Here is a 25,829-nt window from a genome sequence, read left to right on the forward strand (position 1 = left end):
TCTTCTAAGCCAACTTTTGCAGGGTTTCTGACCTTATTTTGTCTATTTGAGATACCCTCCAGGATGGTGGTGAGCAGAAAAGGCATTCGCCTACCAGCCATCGGAGTCAGTAGATTAGACGCATGGCAAGATGGTGCCTCCGCCCAAGGAACCCGAGAGTGAGGTGGAACTCCTCGGCGATGAGGCGGGCACTGATCGGGACACTAGACCAGCAAGTTGGACTGAGTTCTGCACGTGAATAGCGTACCCAAAGTCCGTGATTGTGTACATGCAGCATGATCTAGTGCAGGGGGTAACGATACGAGGGCCGCTTGATAACAGTGATCATAATATGATCGGTTTTGATATTGGCATTGAAGGAAGTGAAACTAGGAAATCAAGTACGCTAGCGTTTAACTATAGAAAAGGTGATTACGACAAAATGAGAAAAATGGTGAAAAAAAGACTGAAAGGAGCAGCTCGCAGAGTAAAAAACTTGCATCAGGCGTGGATGCTGTTTAAAAACGCCATCCTGGAGGTTCAGGACAAATATATTCCACGTATTAGAAAAAAGGGAAAAAAGACTAAACGTCAGCCGGCGTGGCTAAACAGTAAGATAAAGGAAATCATTAGAGCCAAAAAACAATCCTTCAGAAAGTGGAGAAGAGAACCAACTGAAAGTAACAGGATAGATCATAAGGAATGCCAAGCCAAATGCAAAGCGGAGATAAGGAGGGCAAAAAAGGACTTTGAGAAGAAATTAGCGTTGGAAGCAAAAATACATAGTAAAAACTTTTTTAGATACATTAAAAGCAGGAAACCGGCCAAAGAGTCGGTTGGGCCGCTGGACGAAAATGGTGTTAAAGGGGCGATCAAGGAGGACAAAGCCGTAGCGGAGAAATTAAACGAATTCTTTGCTTCGGTCTTCACCGAGGAGGATTTGGGGGGGACACCGGTGCCGGAAAGAATATTTGAAGCGGGGGAATCGGAGAAACTAAACAAATTCTCTGTAACCTTGGAGGATGTAATGGGTCAGTTCAGCAAGCTGAAGAGTAGTAAATCACCGGGACCTGATGGTATTCATCCCAGAGTATTAATAGAACTAAAAAATGAACTTGCGGAGCTACTGTTAGAAATATGCAATCTGTCCCTAAAATCGAGTGTAATACCGGAAGACTGGAGGGTAGCCAATGTTACTCCGATTTTTAAGAAGGGTTCCAGAGGAGATCCGGGAAATTATAGACCGGTGAGTCTGACGTCGGTGCCGGGCAAGATGGTGGAGGCTATTATTAAGAATAAAATTGCAGAGCATATACAAAAACATGGACTGATGAGACAAAGTCAGCACGGATTTAGTGAAGGGAAGTCTTGCCTCACCAATCTAATGCATTTTTTTGAGGGGGTAAGCAAACATGTGGACAATGGGGAGCCGGTTGATATTGTATATCTGGATTTTCAGAAGGCGTTTGACAAAGTGCCGCACGAAAGACTCCTGAAGAAATTGCAGAGTCATGGAATCGGAGGTAGGGTATTATTATGGATTAAGAACTGGTTGAAAGATAGGAAGCAGAGAGTAGGATTGCGTGGCCAGTATTCTCAGTGGAGGAGGGTAGTTAGTGGGGTCCCGCAGGGGTCTGTGCTGGGTCCGTTGCTTTTTAATGTATTTATAAATGACCTAGAGATGGGAATAACTAGTGAGGTAATTAAATTCGCCGATGACACAAAATTATTCAGGGTCGTCAAGTCGCAGGAGGAATGTGAACGATTACAGGAGGACCTTGCGAGACTGGGAGAATGGGCGTGCAAGTGGCAGATGAAGTTCAATGTTGACAAGTGCAAAGTGATGCATGTGGGTAAGAGGAACCCGAATTATAGCTACGTCTTGCAAGGTTCCGCGTTAGGAGTTACGGATCAAGAAAGGGATCTGGGTGTCGTCGTCGATGATACGCTGAAACCTTCTGCTCAGTGTGCTGCTGCGGCTAGGAAAGCGAATAGAATGTTGGGTGTTATTAAGAAGGGTATGGAGTCCAGGTGTGCGGATGTTATAATGCCGTTGTATCGCTCCATGGTGCGACCGCACCTGGAGTATTGTGTTCAGTACTGGTCTCCGTATCTCAAAAAAGATATAGTAGAATTGGAAAAGGTACAGCGAAGGGCGACGAAAATGATAGTGGGGATGGGACGACTTTCCTATGAAGAGAGGCTGAGAAGGCTAGGGCTTTTCAGCTTGGAGAAGAGACGGCTGAGGGGAGATATGATAGAAGTGTATAAAATAATGAGTGGAATGGATCGGGTGGATGTGAAGCGACTGTTCACGCTATCCAAAAATACTAGGACTAGAGGGCATGAGTTGAAGCTACAGTGTGGTAAATTTAAAACGAATCGGAGAAAATTTTTCTTCACCCAACGTGTAATTAGACTCTGGAATTCATTGCCGGAGAACGTGGTACGGGCGGTTAGCTTGACGGAGTTTAAAAAGGGGTTAGATAGATTCCTAAAGGACAAGTCCATAGACCGCTATTAAATGGACTGGAAAAATTCCTCATTTTTAGGTACAACTTGTCTGGAATGTTTTTACGTTTGGGGAGCGTGCCAGGTGCCCTTGACCTGGATTGGCCACTGTCGGTGACAGGATGCTGGGCTAGATGGACCTTTGGTCTTTCCCAGTATGGCACTACTTATGTACTTATGTACTTATGAACCTCATAAAGATGTGAACAGTTGAGGATATGGGCCAACCGCTCAACAATTTTGAGAAGCGAATCATAGACCATGAGGGCGACATGGATGCACTACCCTGGAAATGAAACAGAAGGATCCTCCTCAAGATTGAGGATGGCGAGGGGGGAGTTTCAAGATGGCGGACGCAGCTTGTTAGCGTTCGCCGAGTCTCCCTGGACCTTTCCTTTTTGACTTCTGAAACAAGATTTCTTCGTTTAAAATGCCCCATACTAAAAGGAAAGGGGTGGTCAAGAGCTTACCACCCGCAGCGACGACCACCCGATCGGTCCAGTCGACCCTCGACGCTTTCGCTACAAGCACGCCACGGGCTACAGCGGTGAGGAGTTCTGCTGTGGAGGGGGTCGGAGGAGCGACGCCTTCCCTGGAACACGATGCCATCACTCTATCCTCACCGGATATTTCCCCTCCCCCGTGTCCCGCGCACTACCGAGAAGCGGTGGATTCTCCAACAACGTCCGAAGTTGACGTTGTGGACTATTCGGCGGCTGGCGCTGCTGAGGCAGTGAACGGGAGGGATTTTCAACAACAAGAGCATGTAGCTCACACGGAGGTAACCCTTGAGGCCATATGGGCAATGTTAAAAACTTTAAATCAAACAGTTCTAAAGGCAGCTGCTGATACAGCTTCTTTAGTGATTAAAGTAGACTCTTTGCAAACCTCATTTGAAAAAATCAAGCAAGATACTGCTATACAGAATGAAGTATTTCAACAAGAGATTTCTACTATAAAAAATACAACACTCTCTCTGGTAAAAGATAAAACTTTTATTCATAGCAAAATAAATCAATTGGAGAACTATAATAGGAGACTTAACCTGAGAGTTTTAAATTTCCCCAAAATGGTTGAACTGAGTGGTTTGGAACTATTCAAAAAATATCTTACTGAGGTTCTCGGTTGTTCCTCTGAGATGATTCCTCCTATAAATAAAATATATTACCTTCCAATACCAAAAAAAAAAATGGAGGAACAAGGGAGAAAATCAGAAGAACACGGAATCCAAGCTGAAGGATTACAAAACTTAACGGCTTTTCTGGAAAATTCATTACCTGCAGTTTATACTCGTTCAACTTTACTTGTTTCTTTGGTCTTCGAACAAGACCTAAATACAATTATGAAACTGTATTTCAAAAATGCTCAAAAAACTTTTTTGGGATCTCGCTTGTGGATTTACCCAGATGTCACTAAAATTACCCAGGAAAAAAGACGGGAGTTCCTCTTATTGAGAGATGAAGTTAAAGCTCTGGGGGCTAGCTTTTTGCTAGCATATCCATGTAAATGTCAAATTAAATATTTGGATAATAAGTACATTTTTTTTGAACCTGAACAATTGAAAAGTTTTGTTGAAACAAAGAAGATTGTCAAGTGACCTCTTGGACTAAGGGGAACAATGAAGTATTGAGAACCCGTGGGGCGGTCTAGGTCCTATTACCTAAATAAGGGAAATAATTTGATTTTGTCTCCTCAAGTTCTTTAACTCCCCCTTATTTGTGGTCTAAGATAGGAAAATATTGTTTCTAAGGATATGTGAAATATTATTGTGATTTCTTTTGAATGATTTTTCAATTCCGAGTTATCTTAAACAAGTATATCTTGTAATTATGTGAAACTTATAAATAAATAAATTAAAAATAAAAAAAAATAAAAAAAAAAAAGATTGAGGATGGCGAGAACCGAGCACGCCGCAACAATCTGAGAGCCCATGGTGTTTCTGAAGCCCAAGAGGAGCAATCCACTGGGGTGCTTATGCAGTCCATCTGCCAGTATTTCCACCTGGCCGTAGATCCAACAGTGAAATTGCCCCCTATTGATTCTGAGCACGTGCATAGGGCTTTGGGATCTAAGCCGCCTAACCGCCCGGGGGACCCGGTCACATTTTTCTTGCAGTAAAAAAATAGATAAAATGTAGACCAACAAGTCTGCATAAAACAAATCCCCAAAGACATTGAGAGTTCAGAGGAACGACTTGACACAGTGCCATGTTTCGGCACAACTGCCTGTCTCAGGAGTCACAACAATCTGAAAACTTCTAATTACAAGTAATTGTCAGTTTAAGTATTATCACTGCTACACGCTCTGAAAAATTACTCTCTTACCTATATATTTTCCATCTTTGCTTATACCCTTACTTTCAATTAAAATGTTCTATTACGTATTGTGTTGACATTGTAAGTAGTATACTATGCCATACTTTGTATTGTTATTTGAATATTTTTACTAATGTAATTTGATTTATTTTTACTGTACACTGCCTTGCGTGAATTTCCTTCAAAAAAGCGGTAAATAAATCCAAATAAATAAATGTACCAGAGTGGGCAGAAGTGTGAGGGCCTTTCTCCTGCCCAACCCCTCCCCCCCAAGACCACTACTGCTGGTAAAGGTAGCTCTTTTTGGGGATGGGGGAGAGTCTTCAGAGGGGGGCATGAGACTGAAAGTGGGATCTTTGGTAGGGGGGCTTGGCGTGGCAGAAGGGGGGACTTGAGGCCCAGGGGTTCTGGAAGTGGGTGCAGGAAAGCCGGCTCTGCCGGGCCTGAAGTACTGGGCTTTGGCTTTGCAGCCCGATGCCCTCAGGCAGTGAAATAACCCCAGTAAAAAGCAAGGGTTATTTTATTGTGATTTTGAGGCCCTAACTTAAGTTGTGTATCACCACAAGCCTTATTAGGGTAGTTACATAGTACTGAGATGCAACATACGTATATGCATACCGTATTTTTCGGACTATAAGACGCACTTTTTTCCCCCAAAATTTGGGAGGAAAATGGGGGGTGCGTCTTATAGTCCGAAGGTAGCGTTTTTGGACCTCCGTTCCGTACTTACAGGATTCCATGTTCCCTGGTGGTCTAGTGACGTCGGGGCAGGAAAGAGCCCCCTCTTTCCTGCCCATCGCGCTGCTCTCCGTGCTTCTCAATGCTTTCTGATGGTCTCGGCGATATTCAAAATGGCCGCCGAGATTCTCGGCGGCCATTTTGAATCTCGCCGAGACCGTCAGAAAGCATTGAGAAGCACGGAGAGCAGCGCGATGGGCAGGAAAGAGGGGGCTCTTTCCTGCCCCGACGTCACTAGACCACCAGGGAACATGGAATCCTGTAAGTACGGGACGGAGGTCCAAAACCCGGACAAGACGCACCGGAGCACCTAGGTTTTAGAGGAGGGAAAGAGGAAAATTTTTTTTCCTATTTCCCTCCTCTAAAACCTAGGTGCGTCTTATGGTCCGGTGCGTCTTATAGTCCGAAAAATACGGTATTTTGCATCTCATTATTGCCTAACCTGCAGCAACTGAAGTAGAGCCGCAGTATATTATGTCAAGCCACGTTGGAGCCGTTTAAGTCGCGTTAAAGGCCAAATAATGTAACTTAAGGCCCTAAGGCAGCTTGACATAAAATACTGCGGCTGTATTTAAGTCATGTTAAGGGCCAGTACAACATAACACCTTTATACTGCTTGATGAATTCCCTCTTAAGTCTTCCTGTCTACAAGGATTTGTAGCAAACTCTGGGTCACCTTTTATTGGCGTCTGAATTACAACAGAAAGCTTACATAGTAACATAATAGATGATGACAGATAAAGACCCTGCACGGTCCATCCAGTCTGCCCAACAAGATAAAGTCAAACTTTATCCTGATCTGTCCTCGCCACTTCCAGCAAATTGCAAGAGAACCACAAGAGTAGAAAAAACACCAGAGTCCCATGGAGAAACACACAGCAAGATGAAGAGTGGGAAATGGATCTGGCTCTTCAAAACAGACCAAGGACGCATCAATATATATTTTTATTGAAAATGACTCAACACGATACCATGCATAAAACGTGCCTTCTTCAGGAGTCTTTGATATCTTTAACAATCGGTAGCATTTTTGTCTTCACTGGTGAATGGCACGCTAAAGTATGTCTTCAAAGGCTGAAGTGTGAATTAGGGTCTTTGATGGATGTATTTGACAATCACTAGTGTTTTTGTCATCCATGGTAAATAGTACACTAAAGCCAAACTTCAAAGGCTAAAGTGTGAATGAGTGTCTTTAGAAAGACTGTTAAAAAGTGTCAAAAGTTACACCGCATGTAAATGCTGCTCAGAAGTGATTGTGTAAATGTGTCATACTAGTTGAGAGAGATCTTGAAGTTAACAAAACTCAACGATTAGATTTTTTTTATATGATTGCAGAAAAAACGGCTAAAAAGCTTGATGCACAACAGTGGAAATCTGTCCTTTGAAAATAACAAGTTGAGTAATAAAGCTCAATGTGTATCAACATACTACATTGGCCAAAAAGTCTTACCATAAAAAATGAATTATAATAATGAAGCTACCTTTGCTGGTATCGCAAGGTTGAAAAACATTATTTATTAAGAAACTTAGAGGCCTTTTACTAAGACGCGTCGGTTCCTACACGTATACAATGCATGCCCCGGTCAGTAATTCTAATTTTGACGTGCATCTAAAACAAGTGGCAGAAAATAATTTCTATTTTCTAATGCGTGGTGCTAACCGGGCAGTAATTGGCAGTGTATGCGCGCTGACGATTACCGCCTGGTTAACACATGAGACCTTACCACTAAGTCAGTGGGTGACGGTAAGGTCTAGTCCAAAATGGGCGCACGCTGATTTTTATTTTGCCACACGTCCGTTTTTGACAAAAAAGGCCTTTTTTGCAGGCGCACTGAATATTGGACCTGCGCACATCCAATACACGCATCTATTCTAGCGCAGGCCATTTTTCAGTGCACCTTAGTAAAAGAGCACCTTAAAGTACGTTGAGAGTATTTGATCCAGATGCTTACCCAGTGTTTTGCCACAAACCATATACGCTTGCAGCTTAGCAAACACGTTAAACTATAATATAAACTGTATTACAGTTGTTAACATGAATTTTTTTTTTCCTCTTCCATATTATTTAACTGGAACTCATTGCCATGTTGCTGAGCATTTTCCTGTCCTTGGCGGGTCTAAATGCAGTCCAAAGAGAAAATCTTTTTGTCTGCTGACATAGCTTACATTATAGAAAACTTTATCATGCTGCCTTGTTTTCTTGTCTCCAGCTTGAATCCTGTATTCTCGTAATATCAGTTTCAGCTCCAGGCATAGTCTTCGGTCAACAAGCAGCAGTGGGTGGTCAGGCTGCAGCACAGAACAAGGGCCTGCTGTGCGCAGGAAAAACTGTTCAAAGGTGTTTAAGGCGGTAAGGAAGTTTGCCGCCTTCAAGAGAGTCCGGAGGCTAGAGATCAGTATTTTCTCTCATCTTTGTGGGCTGTGAGAAAACTTAGTACCAGACAATTCACAGATGAGAAAGGAGAATAAACATGATAAACCATCTTACCAGAACAAAATATAAAGATATTTGCTTGTCATCTAGTATATTTTGTGTGGGTGTGTGTGTATATATATATATATATATATATAATTTTATGTATGTGTGACAGAAAAGTACACAGATCATCAAAATCAAAATTTTAAGTGTTTTTTAGAAAACACGTGTGGTTCTTTTTAGTTTTCTAGTGACAGCGGCATGCAAAAATCTGTGCCTCTGCTCTGGGTTAGAAAAATATTTAGAAAACCTGGTATTATCCCCCAAATGTTTAGAAGGCAAAGAAATGTGGTTTTGTTTGGGGATTTTTTGTGCTTTTTTTTCCTGGCAAAAATTATATTATTTTTTAATCTTTTTTTTGTTTGTTTGTTTGTTTATGTCCTTTTTCTTATTTATTTTTTATCTCTATTTTCACTTTCTCCCTATTTATGTGTTCCCTCCCATCAGTCTTCACCCAGTCTCCTTCCAGACATGCTTCTTATTTATGGCCCAGCAGCCATGGCTTGGTCCCTGTCAACAGTAACTGAAGTAACTTAGTTTTCCCAGCTCCACCAGAAGCAGCTACCATGGTTCCCACTCCCAAGACCTAGCCTGGCAGCATCTTTTCCATTGGGTGGCAGTTCCCAAATTTAGGTATCCAATGCCTAAGATTTTTGGCTACCTGTTCTGCTCATTGAACCCTCAGGCCTGTATAAAGGGAAGTGTTGCTGTGTTAGTTCTTTCCCTATACCCCTGCCTGCTTTCGTCACCACTACCTTATATTGTTGATCAGCCTATGGCCTAAAAATAAATATTGGATTCAACTTGAGCCCCAAATGGGCTGCTGATACTTGCAGCCTGAAGGCTGGCAAAGAATCCTAGCGATGTAACAAGAAACAATTAGGGGATTATGTGGGGAAAGTTTCCCCGAGGGTAGGGATTAAGGAAAGGAAGTGGGGAGAGGTTTGTTTCGAGAATCCCTCACCACTCTAAGGATAGAGTTCATCATGAAAGTACATTTGGTTCTGAAGAGCATGACAGTTTGTGCCCACCCTCTCTACTTCAAACTGACCTTTTCTTCCCCCTCCCTTCAAATGCTGTTGCTTTGATGACTGTTTATAATAGAAGGAGAGCAGAGGAATAAAGTGTAATTTAATTTACATGTGTCATCTATAGTCTACTTTTACTAATTCTAGACTGGTTCAATTCAAGGTACAGAAGAATAGTTAATAAAACAAATAAAAGACAATAATACAAAAGCTACCAAAGTGATGATAGCTTATGTACAACAATTAGATAGAAACAATAAATGCCAGACTTCAGATGCCCCCATTTGTCTTCACTTCTATTTTATCTCCCCAGACACCTAACAAGCTTAAATACATATCCAAATCTAGCCCAACTATGAATGGAAGCACATAGCATCAGAGACCTAGTGGGCAGATTCTGCTTGTGCTTCAAGTCTAAAGGAACGAGAAGAAACTGCCAGGCCGTAAAAAAGTAAAATTGATAGATTTAGCAGTTAACTAATTTACATTTTCTCCTCCTAGAAATTTGTTTTTGCAGGGATTAAATTGCAGTGTATAATTATACTAGTTTAGGTAATTTTAGAATGTATATGCTCTTCGTGCATGTAAGTAGAAGGTTTACACATAAATCTGCATGCAAGCAATAATAATGATTTAAGAAGAGCCACTTATAAATATATGGCATGGGTGGAGAATGGGCGTGGAGAGTGTGCAGCAGTTAACAGGTGCTAACCGTGATCTGTTGTTAGCACAGGACCACTTATGGGTGCTAATTGTAACATGGAGTGGATTAAAACAAAATTAGTCATATAGTAAGTAACAAGGCATTTTGATCTTAGAGGATGACTTGCATTGCAGGGAAATTAACCAGTGGGAATCAGATTGGAATGTGTTTTAGTTTTCAGTATTTAAGACACAATTCATGATACTGAAGCGCTATCTTCTGGCTAATTCAGAGCAAGATACAGCACTCCTGTAGACCTCTCCTAATGTATTGCAGATGTTTTAGTTCTCAGGGTATATGTGCTGTTGCTGCTCCCCACTGCTGTGTTCTACTTGCTAGTAATGCTGTACAACCAATTAAGAAATACATTTTTGTAAAACTTTCTTTTCCTGGTACCACAGATGTGGTTTCCCATGGAAAAAGAGCAGATTCTTTTGCACTGTTTCTTATACTGATGAACATATCTTTCATGTTAATGTTTCATTAGGAGTCTGAAATGCATTGTTGTAGCCATATGATATCAGTAAAGATATCCTAACTGAGTTTATATACAAGATTATTCTGAAGAACTGCCTGTGTTATATAAATAATTACATCAGTTAAGAGGAGGTACTCTCAGTTTTCTGTCAGCAAGAACAAAAGTGGTGATGTCATCTAACAGAACAGCTGTTCCACTGCCCAGAAATCACGTTCCAAGTTTTGAGCCTGCACAGCCCTTCCTACTAGTTCCCAATTTCTTTTCTTCTGCTCGGTGAACAGAAAAGAATCCTCCCTCTTTATAAAGATAATTTGCCTTATTCTGGCATTGTATTTCACCTTTTCCTTCTCAAGAAAAGTCAGGGTTTTGTCCTTATTAGAACTTTCTCATTCTAAGTGTTGATCCTGACCATCTCAAGAATATTGCAAGCATTGTACTCAAATGTGTCCAAGAAAAAAAGTGGTGGTCTAAATTGACTTTGTGAGCATTCAGAGGCAGAAAAGTGTCCTCTGCAAGAGAAAAGTCAAACAGAGTTAGCTTTGCACAGTTGTGAGTAATCCCTGCACATACAAGTCAAGAATTTTCCATTGAGCAGCCTTGAACCTCTAGGAATGGTAATCTCCACACTCCTTCTGCCCAAGAGCATCGCATGACCATTTCTAAACAGAGAAAAGCTAAATCTACTTCAGAGCACCTGGTAAAGCCTGAATGGAAAGGTGACTTTTTTCGCTCCTTCATTAAGTGTAGAGGCATGTAAGCATGGTATCACTTGGATTCCTCTACAGAGCTGTTTCCTTGGTGCAGTTCACAATCCATATGTGCAAAATTCCAGACAGTGCCAAAGCTATTCAGAGCTACCTCTATCATGCCTGTGTGCAACAGTTGCTGATGAATGCTCCTCATCTGTTTCCATTCTCCTTCCAAAACAACCGCACTTATTGTTTAATAAAATGTCCAAAGAAGGCACTGTAAAGACTTGCCTAATGTCACTTATCATGCATCTTCGTGGGCACCTACCCATTCAGTGGGAGTTACCCATGCACAGAGAGGATAGATCTTCTCAGTGTGTGAGTTAAATTATAAATCCCTCATCTAACCCCCTTGCTTTAAACTAGTTATATGCATTGAACAGCATTGGCAAAATCCCAATAATTTCCAGTGATACCCTTCCATTAGGGGCATGCAGACAGAAAACTTCAATTTTGTTTTGTTCTATTTTTGGTTTTCCTTTCAGTTTCAGAAAGGTTTGTCTCATTCTGGTATCCTTTATTCCATTTTGTACCACTGTATTTTAGCATGTACTATTTCTTTTAAAAGTATATTCAAATAAATTAGCGGACAACAAATGAAATAGCATGTGCTAACACAAAACAGCATGTGCTGTAGTTTTTAGGTTGTGCTTTTTTGTTTAATCCATACTAATTTTAGCATGCAGTAAAAACTTTTTGCACAGACTAAAATTAAGAAACCAAAATGCATAATACCAGCCTCCATGAGAGTTTAGTGACTTGGACCAAAATCCTAAGGAGTGTCAGTGGGATTTGAACTGGACTTCTCTGGTTTTCAACTCACTCATCCAACCATTAGGCTGCTGATCCACTCCATAGGGATGTGTGTAAGCCTGCTTGGCCAAGGATGAGAGGAATCTATTAGTACAGATTACTTTGCTTTGGTGAATCAACATCTCAGTGATTTATGTAGCTGAGCTGTCTTTGTGGTCTTGGGAGAAGAGATCCCTCTGCTGGCAGACTTGTGAAATACTCTTTACTGTATATATGTTTGGAGGTGAAACAGGTTGGCAGCAGCCAGCATTTCTTTAAGTGCTGACTGTCGCCATAGAGCCAGATTTTCACTGTCGCGCACTGTCCATGCACTTGTGCTGAATATCCAGGTCTTTGGCAGTGCCCAGGTGGTGGTTATGGTTGATATTCAGTTCTGTTCCTACATAGCTAACCAGGCAAAGATAGGACTGCTATTTGAATATTGGGCCTATGATTTTTATCAGAAAAATCAAGTTTGTATTTAGAGTGTAGTGGTCAAAAGAGATAATGTTTTTAAAATATTTTTTAGAAATCTTGATATAAGCTGAGAAGTAGAATGTTATTTCCTACTTTTATACCTGCCTATTTTAACATTTCCATCTGGATATTTACAACTCATTAAAACTAATATGGCTCATAAGGTATAATTTTTCTAACTTGTATCTGTTGAAATTTTGGTAATGATCCTATAAATCCCCTAGCCATAACAATTACTTGGATAATAAATGGTGTTTTAAATTGTGATGCAGGTTTAATGCATATAATGTTATAACAGGTTGCCTAGACTGAGGGAACAAGAAGGTGCCTATTTCTAATCTTTTAGAAAGACATTTGGGTTCCTATGTGTCTTTATAAAAGCCAGCTCAAATCCTGCAGAAATATGCATAGTAACATAGTAGATGACGGCAGAAAAAGACCTGCACGGTCCATCCAGTCTGCCCAACAAGACAAACTCATATGTGTATACCTTACCTTGATTTGTACCTGCCTTATTCAGGGCACAGACCGTAGAAGTCTGCCCATCAGTATTTCCCGCCTCCCAAGCACCAGTCCCGCCTCCCATCACCGGCTCTGGCACAGACCGTATAAGTCTGCCCTCCACTATCCTCGCCTCCCAACCACCAACCCCTCTTCCCCCCACCTGCTCCGCCACCCAATTTTGGCTAAGCTTCTGAGGATCCATTCCTTCTGCACAGGATTCCTTTATGCATATCCCACGCATGTTTGAATTCCGTTACCGTTTTCATCTTCACCACCTCCCGCGGGAGGGCATTCCAAGCATCCACCACCCTCCCTGTGAAAAAATACTTCCTGACATCTTTCCTGAGTCTGCCCCCCTTCAATCTCATTTCATGTCCTCTCGTTCTACCGCCTTCCCATCTCCGGAAAAGATTTGTTTGCGGATTAATACCTTTCAAATATTTGAACGTCTGTATCATATCACCCCTGTGATATGATAAAGCTGTGAACCTTTTGTTATCTTTTATAAAGCATATAAATGACAGTTCTGCCCAAAACTCGCTCTCAAATGTGCCTGCACCTGCATAACACAAAAATATATGTGCAAAAATGTCTTTGTAAAATTACCTTCCTAGTAGGGTTTATTGATAGCAATACTTTTATTACTCAGCTGAAGGATAGAAATGCTTAACTCAAAATGTGTATGGTAGTTAAATCAATATTTGTTATGAGCAACTGTAAGAAATATTGTTTGGTTAGTTAAAAATACAGCACTGTTGCACTTCTTTCAGTAAAATGTGTTCCATATAGAGGGGCATAATCGAAAGGGACGCCCAAGTTTTGTTGGGGACGACCTCGCAAAACGTCCCGATGGAGGGGCGGGGAAACCTGTATTATCGAAAAAGATGGATGTCCATCTTTTGTTTCGATAATACTGTCGGGGACACCCAAATCTTGAAATTTAGGTCGTCCTTAGAGATGGTCGTCCCTAGACTTGGTCGTTTCTGATTTTCGGCGATAATGGGAACCAAGGATGCCCATCTTGGAAACGACCAAATGCAAACCCTTTGATCGTGGGAGGAGCCAGCATTTCTAGTGCACTGGTCCCTCTGACATGCCAGGACACCAAGCGGGCACCCTAGGGGGCACTGCAGTGGACTTCATAAATTGCTCCCAGGAACATAGCTCCCTTACCTTGTGTGCTGAGCCCCCCAAAACCCACTACCCAAAACTGTACAACACTACCATAGCCCTTACAGGTGAAGGGGGGCACCTATATGTGGGTACAGTGGGTTTTTTGTGGGTTTTGGAGGCCTCACTGTTTCCTCCACAAAAGTAAGAAGTAGGGGTGGGGGGTGAGCCTGGGTCTGCCTACCTGAAGTGCACTGCACCCACTAAAACTGTTCCAGGGACCTGCATACTGCTGTCACGGACCTGAGTATGACATCTGAGGCTGGCAAAAAATATTTTGAAAGATAATTTTTGAGGGTGGGAGGGGGTTAGTGACCACTGGGGGCGTAAGAGGAGGTCATCCGCGATTCTCTCTGGTGGTCATCTGGTCAGTTCGGGGCACCTTTTTGTGGCTTGGTCGTAAGAAAAACAGGACCAGGTAAAGTCGTCCAAGTGCTCATCAGGGACGTCCATGTGTTAGGCATGGCCAAGTCCTGCCTTTGCTACGCCTCTGATACGCCCCCTTGAACTTTGGCCGTCCCTGCGATGGAAAGCAGTTGGGGACACCCAAAATCGGCTTTCGATTATACCAATTTGGACGACCCTGTGAGAAGGATGCCCATCTTCCAATTTGTGTCGAAAGATGGGGGTCCTTCTCTTTCGAAAATGAGCCTGATAGTATACTTTAGTTGTATGACAGCAGTTTTGCAGTGTTTTAGGGAAAGTAGCTCATTCAAAATAGCACGTTATTTATATCAGTTCTACTTCCCTCCCCAGGTAATCCAATCCTTCACAGCCCAATGCTTGACTTAGACAACGATGGACGTCGTTCTCCAAAGAGCCGACTTGGTCAAACAGCTTCATTAAAGAGAGGCAGCAGTTTTCAGTCTGCTCGAGATGACTGTAAGCATTTGAATAAATATGTCCCGTCCCCCCAGTCCTGGGATGGCTGTGTATGCTGCTGAGTCAGTATTTGCAACTCCTGGAATGAATAGGCCTAACTGTCATTTACTGACAGTATGTAATAGCTAGCCTTCAGTTCCACGTTACCCAAATTATTGAGGAAATCATGACTTGTAGTCTTTGATTGCTGATAAGGTAAGTAGGCTGAGTTTGGAAGAGGATATGTATTAGGAAAAAAAATCCTAGTTATGGATCAAAGCTCATAATTAGCACTGTATATACTAACAGAGATCAGTTTCGATTGAAATGGAAGCCCTAAAGAATAGGATAAAACTACCACTCTAAAAACTATTTTCACTGAGATCTGAGATAAAAGTTTATACAAACACTCAAATTGTTCTGCAGCCCTTGGATGTGCAGTTTGCTTGAGAGTGGAACTTGGTAGCCATTAAATACATGTGCACAGTGTATGCTAATGAGAGTCTGGAAATTGAAAATGACATTAATCCCCTAATTCTATATATGTTACTAAAAAGTGCACAGATATATTTGGGTGCATGCCAAATTTGTACATGCAGTTTAATTGCTCAGGGGCCCTATTACAAAGCGGCGGTAAGCCCAATGTGGGCTTACCGCTCACTAAAAGGGAAGTACCACTGGACTACAACAGCAGCCTGGCAGTTGTTCCCACCCCCAGTGCAAGTCTTATCCGGCGCTACAAAAATATTTTTATTTTTGTAGCGTGTTATGTACCAGACAGTAATCGGGAAGTTCCGTGTGCTGCCCAGTTAGTGTGGGAGCCCTTACTGCCATCTCAGTGAATGGTGGTAAGTGCTCCTCCCCCCCCCCCCCCCCCCCCCCGAAATGGCCATGTGGCAAATGCTTCACTTACCACATAGCCATTTCCTGAAAAAAACAAAGACCTGCCTTTTACCCAGTGCTGTAAAAGGGGGCCTCATGCACTTCAAAACCACGACACCAGGGCAGGCCCCCGTTTACCACAGCTTCGTAAAAGGGACCCTCAATGAACCAATTGGCCCTGATAATTGGGTGCTAATATTCAATTATCAGCACTAGGCAATAATTAGACGCACGCATCTTTATGGTCGGTATTCTATAAAGATGTGCACGTAAATTTTTACATGTGTATATGAAAATGGGCATGACCATGGGAGGGGCATATGTGGGTCAGGGACACTCCTGGAATTTGCACGCAGTTAAAGACATATCTGTGCCTAATTTAGGCGCAAAGATTTACATCAGGTTTCAGTTGGCCAGTGTGTATCAATGACATCCTTCCCTACCACTCCACCTTCAAACTTCATTGGGGGGGGGGGGGGGTATCCTCAAGGTTTTGAGCATTTCCAAATGCATTCTCTTTTGACTATTGAGAAATGTTGTTTATTTACTTACAGTGGCATGGTATACTTCCTATTGTACTCAAGGTGCAGCAAAGCTATTTATAATAACAAAAGCAAGGCGCTGACAAGCTCAAGTAAAGGGGAGAAAAGAGAGAAGCCAAGAGAGGAACAATTACAGAATGGCATAGGAGGACAAGATCTTTAGGGGAGGGTGTGAGGGGGAAAGGCCTGTTGAAAGAACCATGTCTTCACATGTGTCTTAAATATTTGATATGTGGTTTCTAATATGAGAGCCAATGGAGGGCATTCCAGAATTTGGGACCTGCATAGCTAAAAGCAGTTCCTTCTGTGATACTGGTTGTAGGTGGGAGGGTAGGGGGAGGTGTAAAAGAGCAGATTGAGATGATCATAAGGTTCATTCCAGGTTATATGGAACCAGTAATTTAGTGTGGAGCAGAAGGAAAGCATCCCATGTAGGACTGCCTTGTCCTTCAAGCAAGCGTCTCCCCCCCCCCCCCCCCTCCCCATTTACTTTCCCCTTTGTGTTCTGAGCCTATGTAGAGGAGCAGAGTAGCCAGGGGCGTAGCCAAACAACAGATTTTGGGTGGGCCTAGGCAAGAAGTGGGTGGACACCAAGTATTCTCCCCACCACCAAAAAAAATATCTCAGTTGGTGGGATAACACTTCTTTCCACCTTGGCAGTCTGTATCAAGCATGCACTAAAAACTGAGAATGTGCAGGTGCCATCATGGAGAGCAGCGTTTTCGTTACCATCAGCTGGCAGAGATTGGGATCCCCACCAGATACCACTAAACATGTGCTACTGTTGGGTGGGCCTGAGCCCTAAGTAGGTGGGCCCCGGCCCACCCAGGCCCACCTGTGGCTACGCCACTGAGAGTAGCAGACAGTGGGGGCCGCCATTGGCCCCCAGGCCTTGCATTGAAGAATTGAAGAACACTGGCCTATATATTGAGTGTTAAATGTGAAGAACAGGCATATTAAAGAACTACTTAAAAATTTCATCTTGAGCATGGTGGCAGAGGGTTTTAAATCTACTGTAGCTATTAGACCACTCCAAATCTTAAAGAAAACTAAAAATATAAAAACTAGTTGCACTAACTATTTTTCCTTCCAAAGCAGATCTTTTACAAATTGCAGTTCAGTAATAACCAGCTGTTTCTTGTCTGTAAAGTGTTTTGGACAACTATGTACCACACTGCAGAACTGGCCTGCAGCACCAGGATCAGGAGATTCCTCCAGACACCGCAAAACACTTGAGGTAGCTCTGGCATTTGCACCTTGCCCCAATTGACAGCACTTGTGCCACTGTCATCTTCTTCCTGCTGCTGTGATCCAAGTGTCGTTGGGTTCTGTTGACCCATACAAATTGGAGGAGGTAGCAGTAGACACAGCACTTCCCCTTTGAATTGGCTGAGGAGTAGCCTAATGGTTAGTGCAATTCCCACTGCAGCTCCTTGGGACCTGGGCAAGTCACTTAACCCTCCATTGCCCTAAGTACAAACCTAGGGACAGAGAAAGTACCTGCATATAATGTGTACAGCACTGTATATGCATAGTAGTGCTCTAGAAATTAGTAGTAGGAGGAGGAGAAGCTGGAGCTCCTGCAAATGATTTGGAGGTGTTGATTATTAGTAATACAGTTAGGCAGATGCATAAATTGTAATGCAAGATAAACTGTAATGACAAAGCTACACCTGCAACAGTGCAATCGTCACCTTAGTCTGCTAAGCATAGGTAGAATCTTATGTTAGCCCAGACTATTTAAATTAGTAACACAAGGTGTAACCTTTTCGTTGTATTGTAAGCCACATTGAAACAACGATGTATTGGAAAATGGGGGATATAAATGCCAAAATAAATAAAATAATTAGCCCCAGGTAAACTCACCATTTTTTTGTGGTGTCCATGACCTCCTTTGGTGTTTTCTGTCAGATTTTAGAAAATGAGAGTTTTAGAATTGTAAGTTGTTGAGTTACTTATTTCACCTACTATATTTTTGTCAGTTTATGCATGTTTATCTATTCATGTCTATTTGTTACAAACATAGTGGGAGCATTTGACTTTTTAATACCAGTTTACCTTTGGACATCAGTCTTCTCCCTTGGTTTTGAAAGTTATCTCTGTATTGTGTCTCCATCTCCATCTGAGTTTTTTTTACCAATGACCTTTTTTTTACCTATGACCTTCCATACTTTAATTATAGTGTAGCATCTCCATTTCCTTCCCTATCCCTCCCTCCCTCTCTCCCCTCTCCCGCTTGCCCTGCTGGTGCCCTACCATCTTGCTTTCACCTTGGCCTAAAGAAATCAATTTGATGTGGGCCTTCCAGCACATGCTGGTGCTCCAGCATTACCATTTCCTGCCCTTTCTGATGACTTGTTGGAAGGTGTGGGGCATAGCAGGGCTTTGAGTATGGGCCTGGAGCCACCATGGTAATCAAGGTAAGGGAAGCTCAATTCCTGTCTGCCTCAACCCGCCACATATTTACATTGCTTACCGTGTTGCTTTGGCCCCGTCAGGTGTAACAAAATTTTAAATGGTTAACACTAGTTGTGATAGGAATGGAACAGTGAGCCAGTGCAGAATTTTAGCAGCCTCAGGCAGGAGTAAATATATTTCTGTCTGGGGGAGATCAGAGGCATGTGTTTTTGTGAATAGTTGTGTAGGCCTATCTGTGGTAGATTGGAAATGTTGAGAACATTTTTAACATTTGACTTCTGCACACTCATAAGAATATAAGACTAACCATACTGGGTCAGACCAGTGGTCCACCTAGCCTAGTATCCTGCTTCCAGCAGTGGCCAATTCACAAGTACCTGGCAGAAACCCAAATAATAGCAACATTCCATGCTACCAATCCTAAGGCAGGCAGTGGCTTCCCCCTTGTCCATCTCAATAACAGACTATGGACTTTTTACCAGAAACTTGTCCAAACCTTTTTTAAACCCAGATACGCTAACCGCTGTTATCACGTCCTCTGGCAATGAGTTCCAGTCTTTGAGTGAAAAAATATTCCCTCCTATTTGTTTTAAAAATATTTCCTCCCCAACTAAGGGGGGGGGGGGGAAGGAAGGGGAGGGGGGGAGAGGGGATAAAACAACAAAAGGTTGATAATTAAATGAAACAAATAGTTTTCACTGTTTCTTGTTTTTAATACCGAGTTTGTATGTCAAAAGATGTAAAGTACTTATGTTTTTGAGATGTCATCAATAAAAATGTTGAAACATAAAAATATTTCCTCCCCCTAGTCTATTTTAGACTATCTATAGATAGATATATAGATATGTTATTTTTATGATGAGTATATGGTTCATATGTCCTTTTTAGCCTCCAGAGGCCAGATTTATATTGGATAGAATAGACTCATAATGATTAATTTTTCTCTTTGTTTTGTAGCTTGGCGAGATAAAACTCCACAGCAAGTGACTTTTGTTGACAAGTTGACTAAAATTGTTGTTGGCCAGCTCCCCAATTTCTGGAAGCTTTGGATTTCCTATGTTAATGGCAGCCTCTTCAGTGAGGTATGGGTTATGGATTACAATACTTGTTGTTGCATGAACAGATCATGAGTGGTGTTCCTTTCAGTAATGCATTTCACTCATAGGTGCCCTGTATAAGAGGCTTAGGGAGGCTAAGTCTTCCCAACTGGTGGCAGATCCAATTGGGGTGGCACAGTTGAACTGATCCAGTGGGAGAATGAGCACTCCACCAAATTAGAGTGCTGTGTGGGCGTTTTTCCTGCTCCATGGCTAAAGTTTATTACTCAACTGCTGCTGCTCTGACTGTCTCCAACACAACAGCTCTTTGTATTGAATTGTTTAGGGTACTTATTTATAGATATGCTGAAAAGATTTGGTGTTAGCATGCTGCTTTATGGGAAAACATGTTGTTTTTTTCCATTCGCTCTGTTTTTTGTACAGTTCTATGTAATATGTCTACTGTCCAGAAAAGATTGCATTCAATTTCATTTCACTCTAGTCATTTAATATACTGTTGTGCACTGAACAGTATGTGAGCAGCACTTGGCAATTGTTGTGTATTGTGCCATCTAGAATATGGCAATCAAGTTTTGATGGTTGACTGACCTGTGTATTACTGATAGCTCTACAAAATTATCATCTTTCCCTTGAATCTTCTATGTGCTGGGTCCTATTTAGTATTTGCCTGGTGGAGGATTTACCCTATCTGATACCAGCGAGTTCTGTTATCAGGTGTTTTATATGAGGTGAGAAGCAATTGAAAATGAGAGACACTTAAAAGATTTTAGATGTGTCATAGGAGTTATAGTAACCTGAAGTTCTTCTATGGTTTCAGTAGACTTGCTGCACAAGTTTATCACCGTAATTTAGGTAGGCACAGGGACTCAATTTTATTAGATTTCTCTTCTAGCAGTTTTGTAAAGGGAATGGAACATTTTAAACATTTTTTTTCTTCCAATGCATGAGAAACCCCTTCTCAACCTCAATCTGCTGCTGCAGCTTCTTACTCCCTTCTGAGATGTGATCTACTACTACTACTACTACTTAACATTTCTAGATGTGATCTTCTCTTGTCACTGTCTCATAGGTCCAAAAGAACACTGCTACCATCTTTTTCTCACATCCCAGATCTGGCACGGCAGTCAATAATTTTCTATTATGCTGGCCAGATTTTCAGCTAAACCACTCAGCAGCTGCTTCAAAATTGACCCCATAGTTAAGGCATAACTGCAGATGTACCAGTAATTCATACACAGTAGAAATAAGTACTAGCTTGTAGTTAGTTTACATTTAAAATTACTGTGAAAATATGTCAGATAGGAATTTGACTGCCAGGTAATAAAATACTTTACTTGCCAGGTCTACGAGGTTTATTTTTCAGGGTTTTTTTGTTGGGGGGGGGGGGGTGGTCTGGTAAGTGTACTGCACTTCCCATAATATTCCACCTAGATATATATGTGTTAGGGATATTTTTCTAGGTACTGTCGATAATTTATTTGTGGACCTTTTGGATTTCATATATGTACCAAAGGGTACTGCTACTAGGAACATATCCTTTCACTGGTGACTCTGTATATAACAATCCCCCGAAGATCTACTTCCTTCCCCACCCCCATTATCACAATAAAACCAGTACTAGCACAAAGTTTAGCTTATATGCTTAGAAGCCTCATATGAATTGTCTGAGCCTACAGTGTGCCACCTTCATACTACTGACAATAAAAATGGAACTGTTAATGTTGGAGAGCATAAGAAAACAATTAGAAAATATTTCTGGAGATTAGTCTTACTGCAGGTGAGGCTTATGGAATGACTGCTAGTGATGACTAGTTAGCATATAAAATTTGGAGGCTTGTTTACTAAAGTGCGCTAAACAGTTAACACACTAATATTAGTGCAAGATGTTAGCATATGAACAAGGTAACTATTACTGTTCTGATATGACTTGGTGTGCTATTAACAACATGTTGTGTAAGAGGATGGGAACTGGGCAGAGAATGGGTGTGGACTGCACATTGTAGTTAGCCCATGGTATTTACTGCATGTCGTCATTTGAGGGTCCTGTTACTAAGCTATGGCAAAAAAGTGGCCTTAGTATACAGTTATGTGGGTCTTTCCAGCATTCTAAGCCCATTCTTACCACATCCAGAAAATGGCCGATTTTCTATTTTCTCAATTAATGGCCATGTGCTCGTTTTGCCATTAGTTCGTGGCCATTTAAAAAATTAGCGCATGAGCACTGACACCTATTTTATAGGTGGTAAGATCTCATGCGCTAATCCTGCATTAATTGGTTAGCGCGTGGCAACGTAGCTGCACTAACTAATTCACACTGTCATGCCCACTTTCCATACTCAGACACGCCCCTTTCTTAGAAAAATACAAATATTTTTTTAGCGGGCAGATTGCTTGGGGCACCTCAACATGTTCTGCAGTAAGCCTTTTTAACCTGTGGTAAGCGCGTGTTATTGTTTACCACAGCTTAGTAAAAGGACCCCTTAATGCATTTAGCACAAGTACACGTACTTACTACTTCCTTAAGCAAGTAGCATTGAGTGTATCTATGCTATTTGTGAATAAACTTAATGCATGGTAAAGAACATTTCTTTGCGTTAAGTGCAGGGGTCATTCTGGGCACATTCCCAACAGTTAGTGCACAGCCTTTGCAGTTACTGCATGATACTTTTTGCATTTAAAGCACAATACCTGCCAAAATTTACTGCTATTTGGTAGACAGGCTCCTTATTTCTGTGAACGACTGCAGTGGATCTTCAGAATTGTACCTAAAGCAGTATAACAAATATTTTCTTGTATTTTTCTAATCTAATTTATCAGAGTCTTCTCTGCTGGCCAACAGTACATTTTATTTGCTTTTAACTTTTTTTTTCCAAGACTGCCGAAAAATCTGGTCAGATAGAAAGATCAAAAAAGAATGCAAGACAAAGGCAAAATGACTTTAAGGTGAGTTATTTGTACATTATTATATAGGATAATTTTATAAAGCTTTTTTCTACATATCAAACATGTTTTAAACATGGAAATAGGCTGTTATAAAATTGTGCAGGTATACACATATGAAAAGTACGCACACTACAGGATTGTGCCTGTTTTTATTAGAGCTGTTCTGGATACTGTTCAAGGTTGAGCTTATCTACTATAACCACAAATAGACAATATCATCCATCTCTCTGCACTGGTCTCCAGATCCAATCAAGTTTCTGCTCGTTAGATGCTACACCTACTTGGCCACATGGCTTCAACAATCCATGTAACACCATTAGCTGAACTCCATTTCCAGATTCCTCAGTGGACTCTCAGTGGTTTCAAGCCATGGGGTCACTTTCAGCTCAAATACAAGTCACTCCGGCTCTGCATTTCTCTCTACACTCTATTTCAGCCCCCTCTGTGTCAAAACGTTCTCACCACGGGCGCCTCTATGGTAGGCTTGGGCGCTCAGCTTGATGGTCTTCATACACAAGCCTCATGGTCTGCTCAAGAACAAACACATCATATCAATTTCTTAGAGTTACAAGCAGTTTGGCATGCCCTCAAAACTTTCCAGGACCGCCGCCTCAATCAGGTAGTTCTCGTTCGCACAGACACATAAGTTGTGACGTATTGCCTGAACAAACAGGGGGGAACAGGATCTTATCTCTTCTGTCAACAAGCAATGCAGATATAGATCTGGGCGATTTCTTGAAACATCTTGATAAGGATAGTTTACCTAGCCGGCAAATAGAATCCTTCAGCCTCACAAATGGTCCCTCAGCACGCCGCTATCTCAACGAATTTTCCAGCAGTGGGGAGCCCATTTCTCCAAATAACAACAAACTTCCCCGCTTCTGTTCCAGGCTCTACGACCCCAACCATGTAGCTTCAGATGCCTCTTGCTTAATTAGAGAATGAATCGTCTATATGCCTTTCCCCCGCTGCCTCTCATTGGGAAAACTCAAACTTCAAGACCAAGATTTTGATTCCTCCCCATTGGCCTCCACAAATTTAGTTCCCTGTCCTCCTCGAGTTGTCATCCAAGGAACCATTGAGTATGGATCCCTTTCCAGCCCTCATAACACAGAACGAAGGGTCTCTCCTTCATCCAGATCCCCACTCTCTAGCCCTAACGGCGTGGTTCTTTTTTAAATTAACCTTTATTAAACAAATTTCATACAGAGAACAAATCGTAACACAGCAGATGCACAGTTGGTTCTTCAGTGCACCCACTCAATGCGCATACAAAGGAACATCCACCCAACCCCCGTCCCGCTCACTCCAAATGATGTAACCTCCGGGTTTGAAAATTACGCCACCTTCAGTCCAGTTGTCCCAATTTAAAGTGATGAGACGCTGAAATATGGTACATGGTATAACTCTGGTCCAGCTTTTGTACCATGAGATTCCTACTGGGAGGGCAAGCACTCTTCCAATGAGCAGCCACCACAAACTTCACAGCCGTCATTCCCAAGCAGAACAGAGAGTCCTCAGACTCCTCCAGGTCCTGAAGTCTCCGATTCAATAGTGCCACCTCCACATCGGAAAGCAGAGTTTTATTAAAGTTTTTACGAGAACATATGGAAAACTTGCTCCCAAAAGGTTTAGCGAACCAGGCAGAACCACCACATATGACTGTAGGTATCCCAGCCACCACACCCCTGCCAGCATAATGCAGAAACTAACCTATGCATTTTTGTGTGCAAGGAGTAAAACTTTATAACCATTTTTCACTATAAGGGTGAATACCTCCAATCCCTGAGTAAGCAGCCAAATTTCCTCCCCAAATCCCTTTCCCAGAGATCCATATATTGGAGCTTCTGAGTTCCCCTCCCATTCAAACACTTATAGATTTGTGAGATTGTTCCCTGCTGGACCACTGGATCCAGAAGCGATTCAAAGGCACTCATCCCCTGCCGCAGATCTGGAAGCAATCGCAACCAACTCAGGTAGTGGTGCACCTGCAGATAGAGGAAAATATCTCTATGTTCCAAGCTAGAACACTGCTATAATTCTACAAAAGATCTCACTCGCCCACCCTGAGCCTCATCCCAATATTGACCCACACTAACCAAGCCTCCCACCTCCGAAGAATAGCCTGGTCCTTCCCCGGGGCAAACGCCATATTCCCTCTAATAGGCATGGCATGGCATCTACCAGGAATAATGTTTGCCCTCTAATAGCCTATCTCTAATCCTCCACCAAACATGCAATGTAAAATCACAATTTGGCTGATCTCTCCCAAACCCCAGGCGACTACCCTGAGGCTGCCAAGCAAGATGCATTAACCCCATATCCTCTGCCCCATCCTGCTCCAATTCAACTTACTGCACCTCTTGCATCTTCCAAGTCAAAATTGCCCATAATTGGGCGCATCTGGGACTGCCAATCCCTCCTCGCGGCCTCCGCCTCATCCTGCTCCAGTTCAACCCACTGCTTCACTTCTTGCGTCTGCCAAGCCAAAATGGCCCGTAATTGGTTCTGCCTGATAGTATTTGCGCAGATCCGGGATGGCCAATCCCCCCTCGCGGCACCCAAGACATAACATCTGCCATGCCATCCGTGCCCAAATAAAGCGAGAGAGCTGCTGTTGCAGCTTCTCCAGAACCCCGGTGGGCACCAGTATGGGTAGAGTAGAAAAAAGGTAAAGCAAGTGGGGCAGTATTATCATCTTCACTGTTTCAATGCGCCTCACCCAGGACAACCTCAGTTTGTCCCAGGTAGCTAAATCCAGGCTAATCTGCCTTGAAAAAAGCCCATAATTTAGATCATAGAGGTCCATGACCAGTCCCCCCAAATGTACCCCCAGGTATCTAATAGAAGAACTAAACCACTGGAAGGGGAAGCATCCGCACAGCAATGCCACCTGATCTACAGGAAGCTTAACATTTAAGATTTCTGATTTTTCCATGTTGACGCAAAAACCAGAGATGCCTACCATAAGCTTCCAGCTCCAGTTTAATGGCAGCCAGAAACTCAACAGGGTTAGTGATTGAAACAAAATATCATCCGCAAAGAGGCTAATCTTGTGAGACCTTCCATGCACCTGTACCCCATGAATAAAAGGCTGACTCTGCACCCTCTATGCTAACAGTTCCATTACCAGTGCAAAAAGCAGGGGCAACAAAGGACACCCCTGCCACATCCCAAGGTGCAGTTCAAAGGGCTCCGAATACCC

At 42.3% G+C, this 25,829-nt stretch overlaps 1 protein-coding gene across 1 annotated transcript in view; it reads left to right on the forward strand.

Annotated features, from left to right (window-relative positions):
- The window catches only part of EXOC2 (exocyst complex component 2), a 300,400-nt gene that overhangs the window by 110,835 nt on the left and 163,736 nt on the right, over positions 1–25,829 (forward strand). Inside the window, exons 12-14 of the mRNA XM_030210951.1 lie at positions 14,677–14,802; positions 19,581–19,705; positions 22,556–22,624. Coding sequence (XP_030066811.1) covers positions 14,677–14,802; positions 19,581–19,705; positions 22,556–22,624 — 320 coding nt within the window. The remainder of the gene's footprint in view (positions 1–14,676; positions 14,803–19,580; positions 19,706–22,555; positions 22,625–25,829) is intronic.

Source organism: Microcaecilia unicolor, chromosome 1 (assembly GCF_901765095.1).
Source record: "Microcaecilia unicolor chromosome 1, aMicUni1.1, whole genome shotgun sequence".
In the NCBI taxonomy this organism is placed as follows: Eukaryota; Metazoa; Chordata; class Amphibia; order Gymnophiona; family Siphonopidae; genus Microcaecilia; species Microcaecilia unicolor.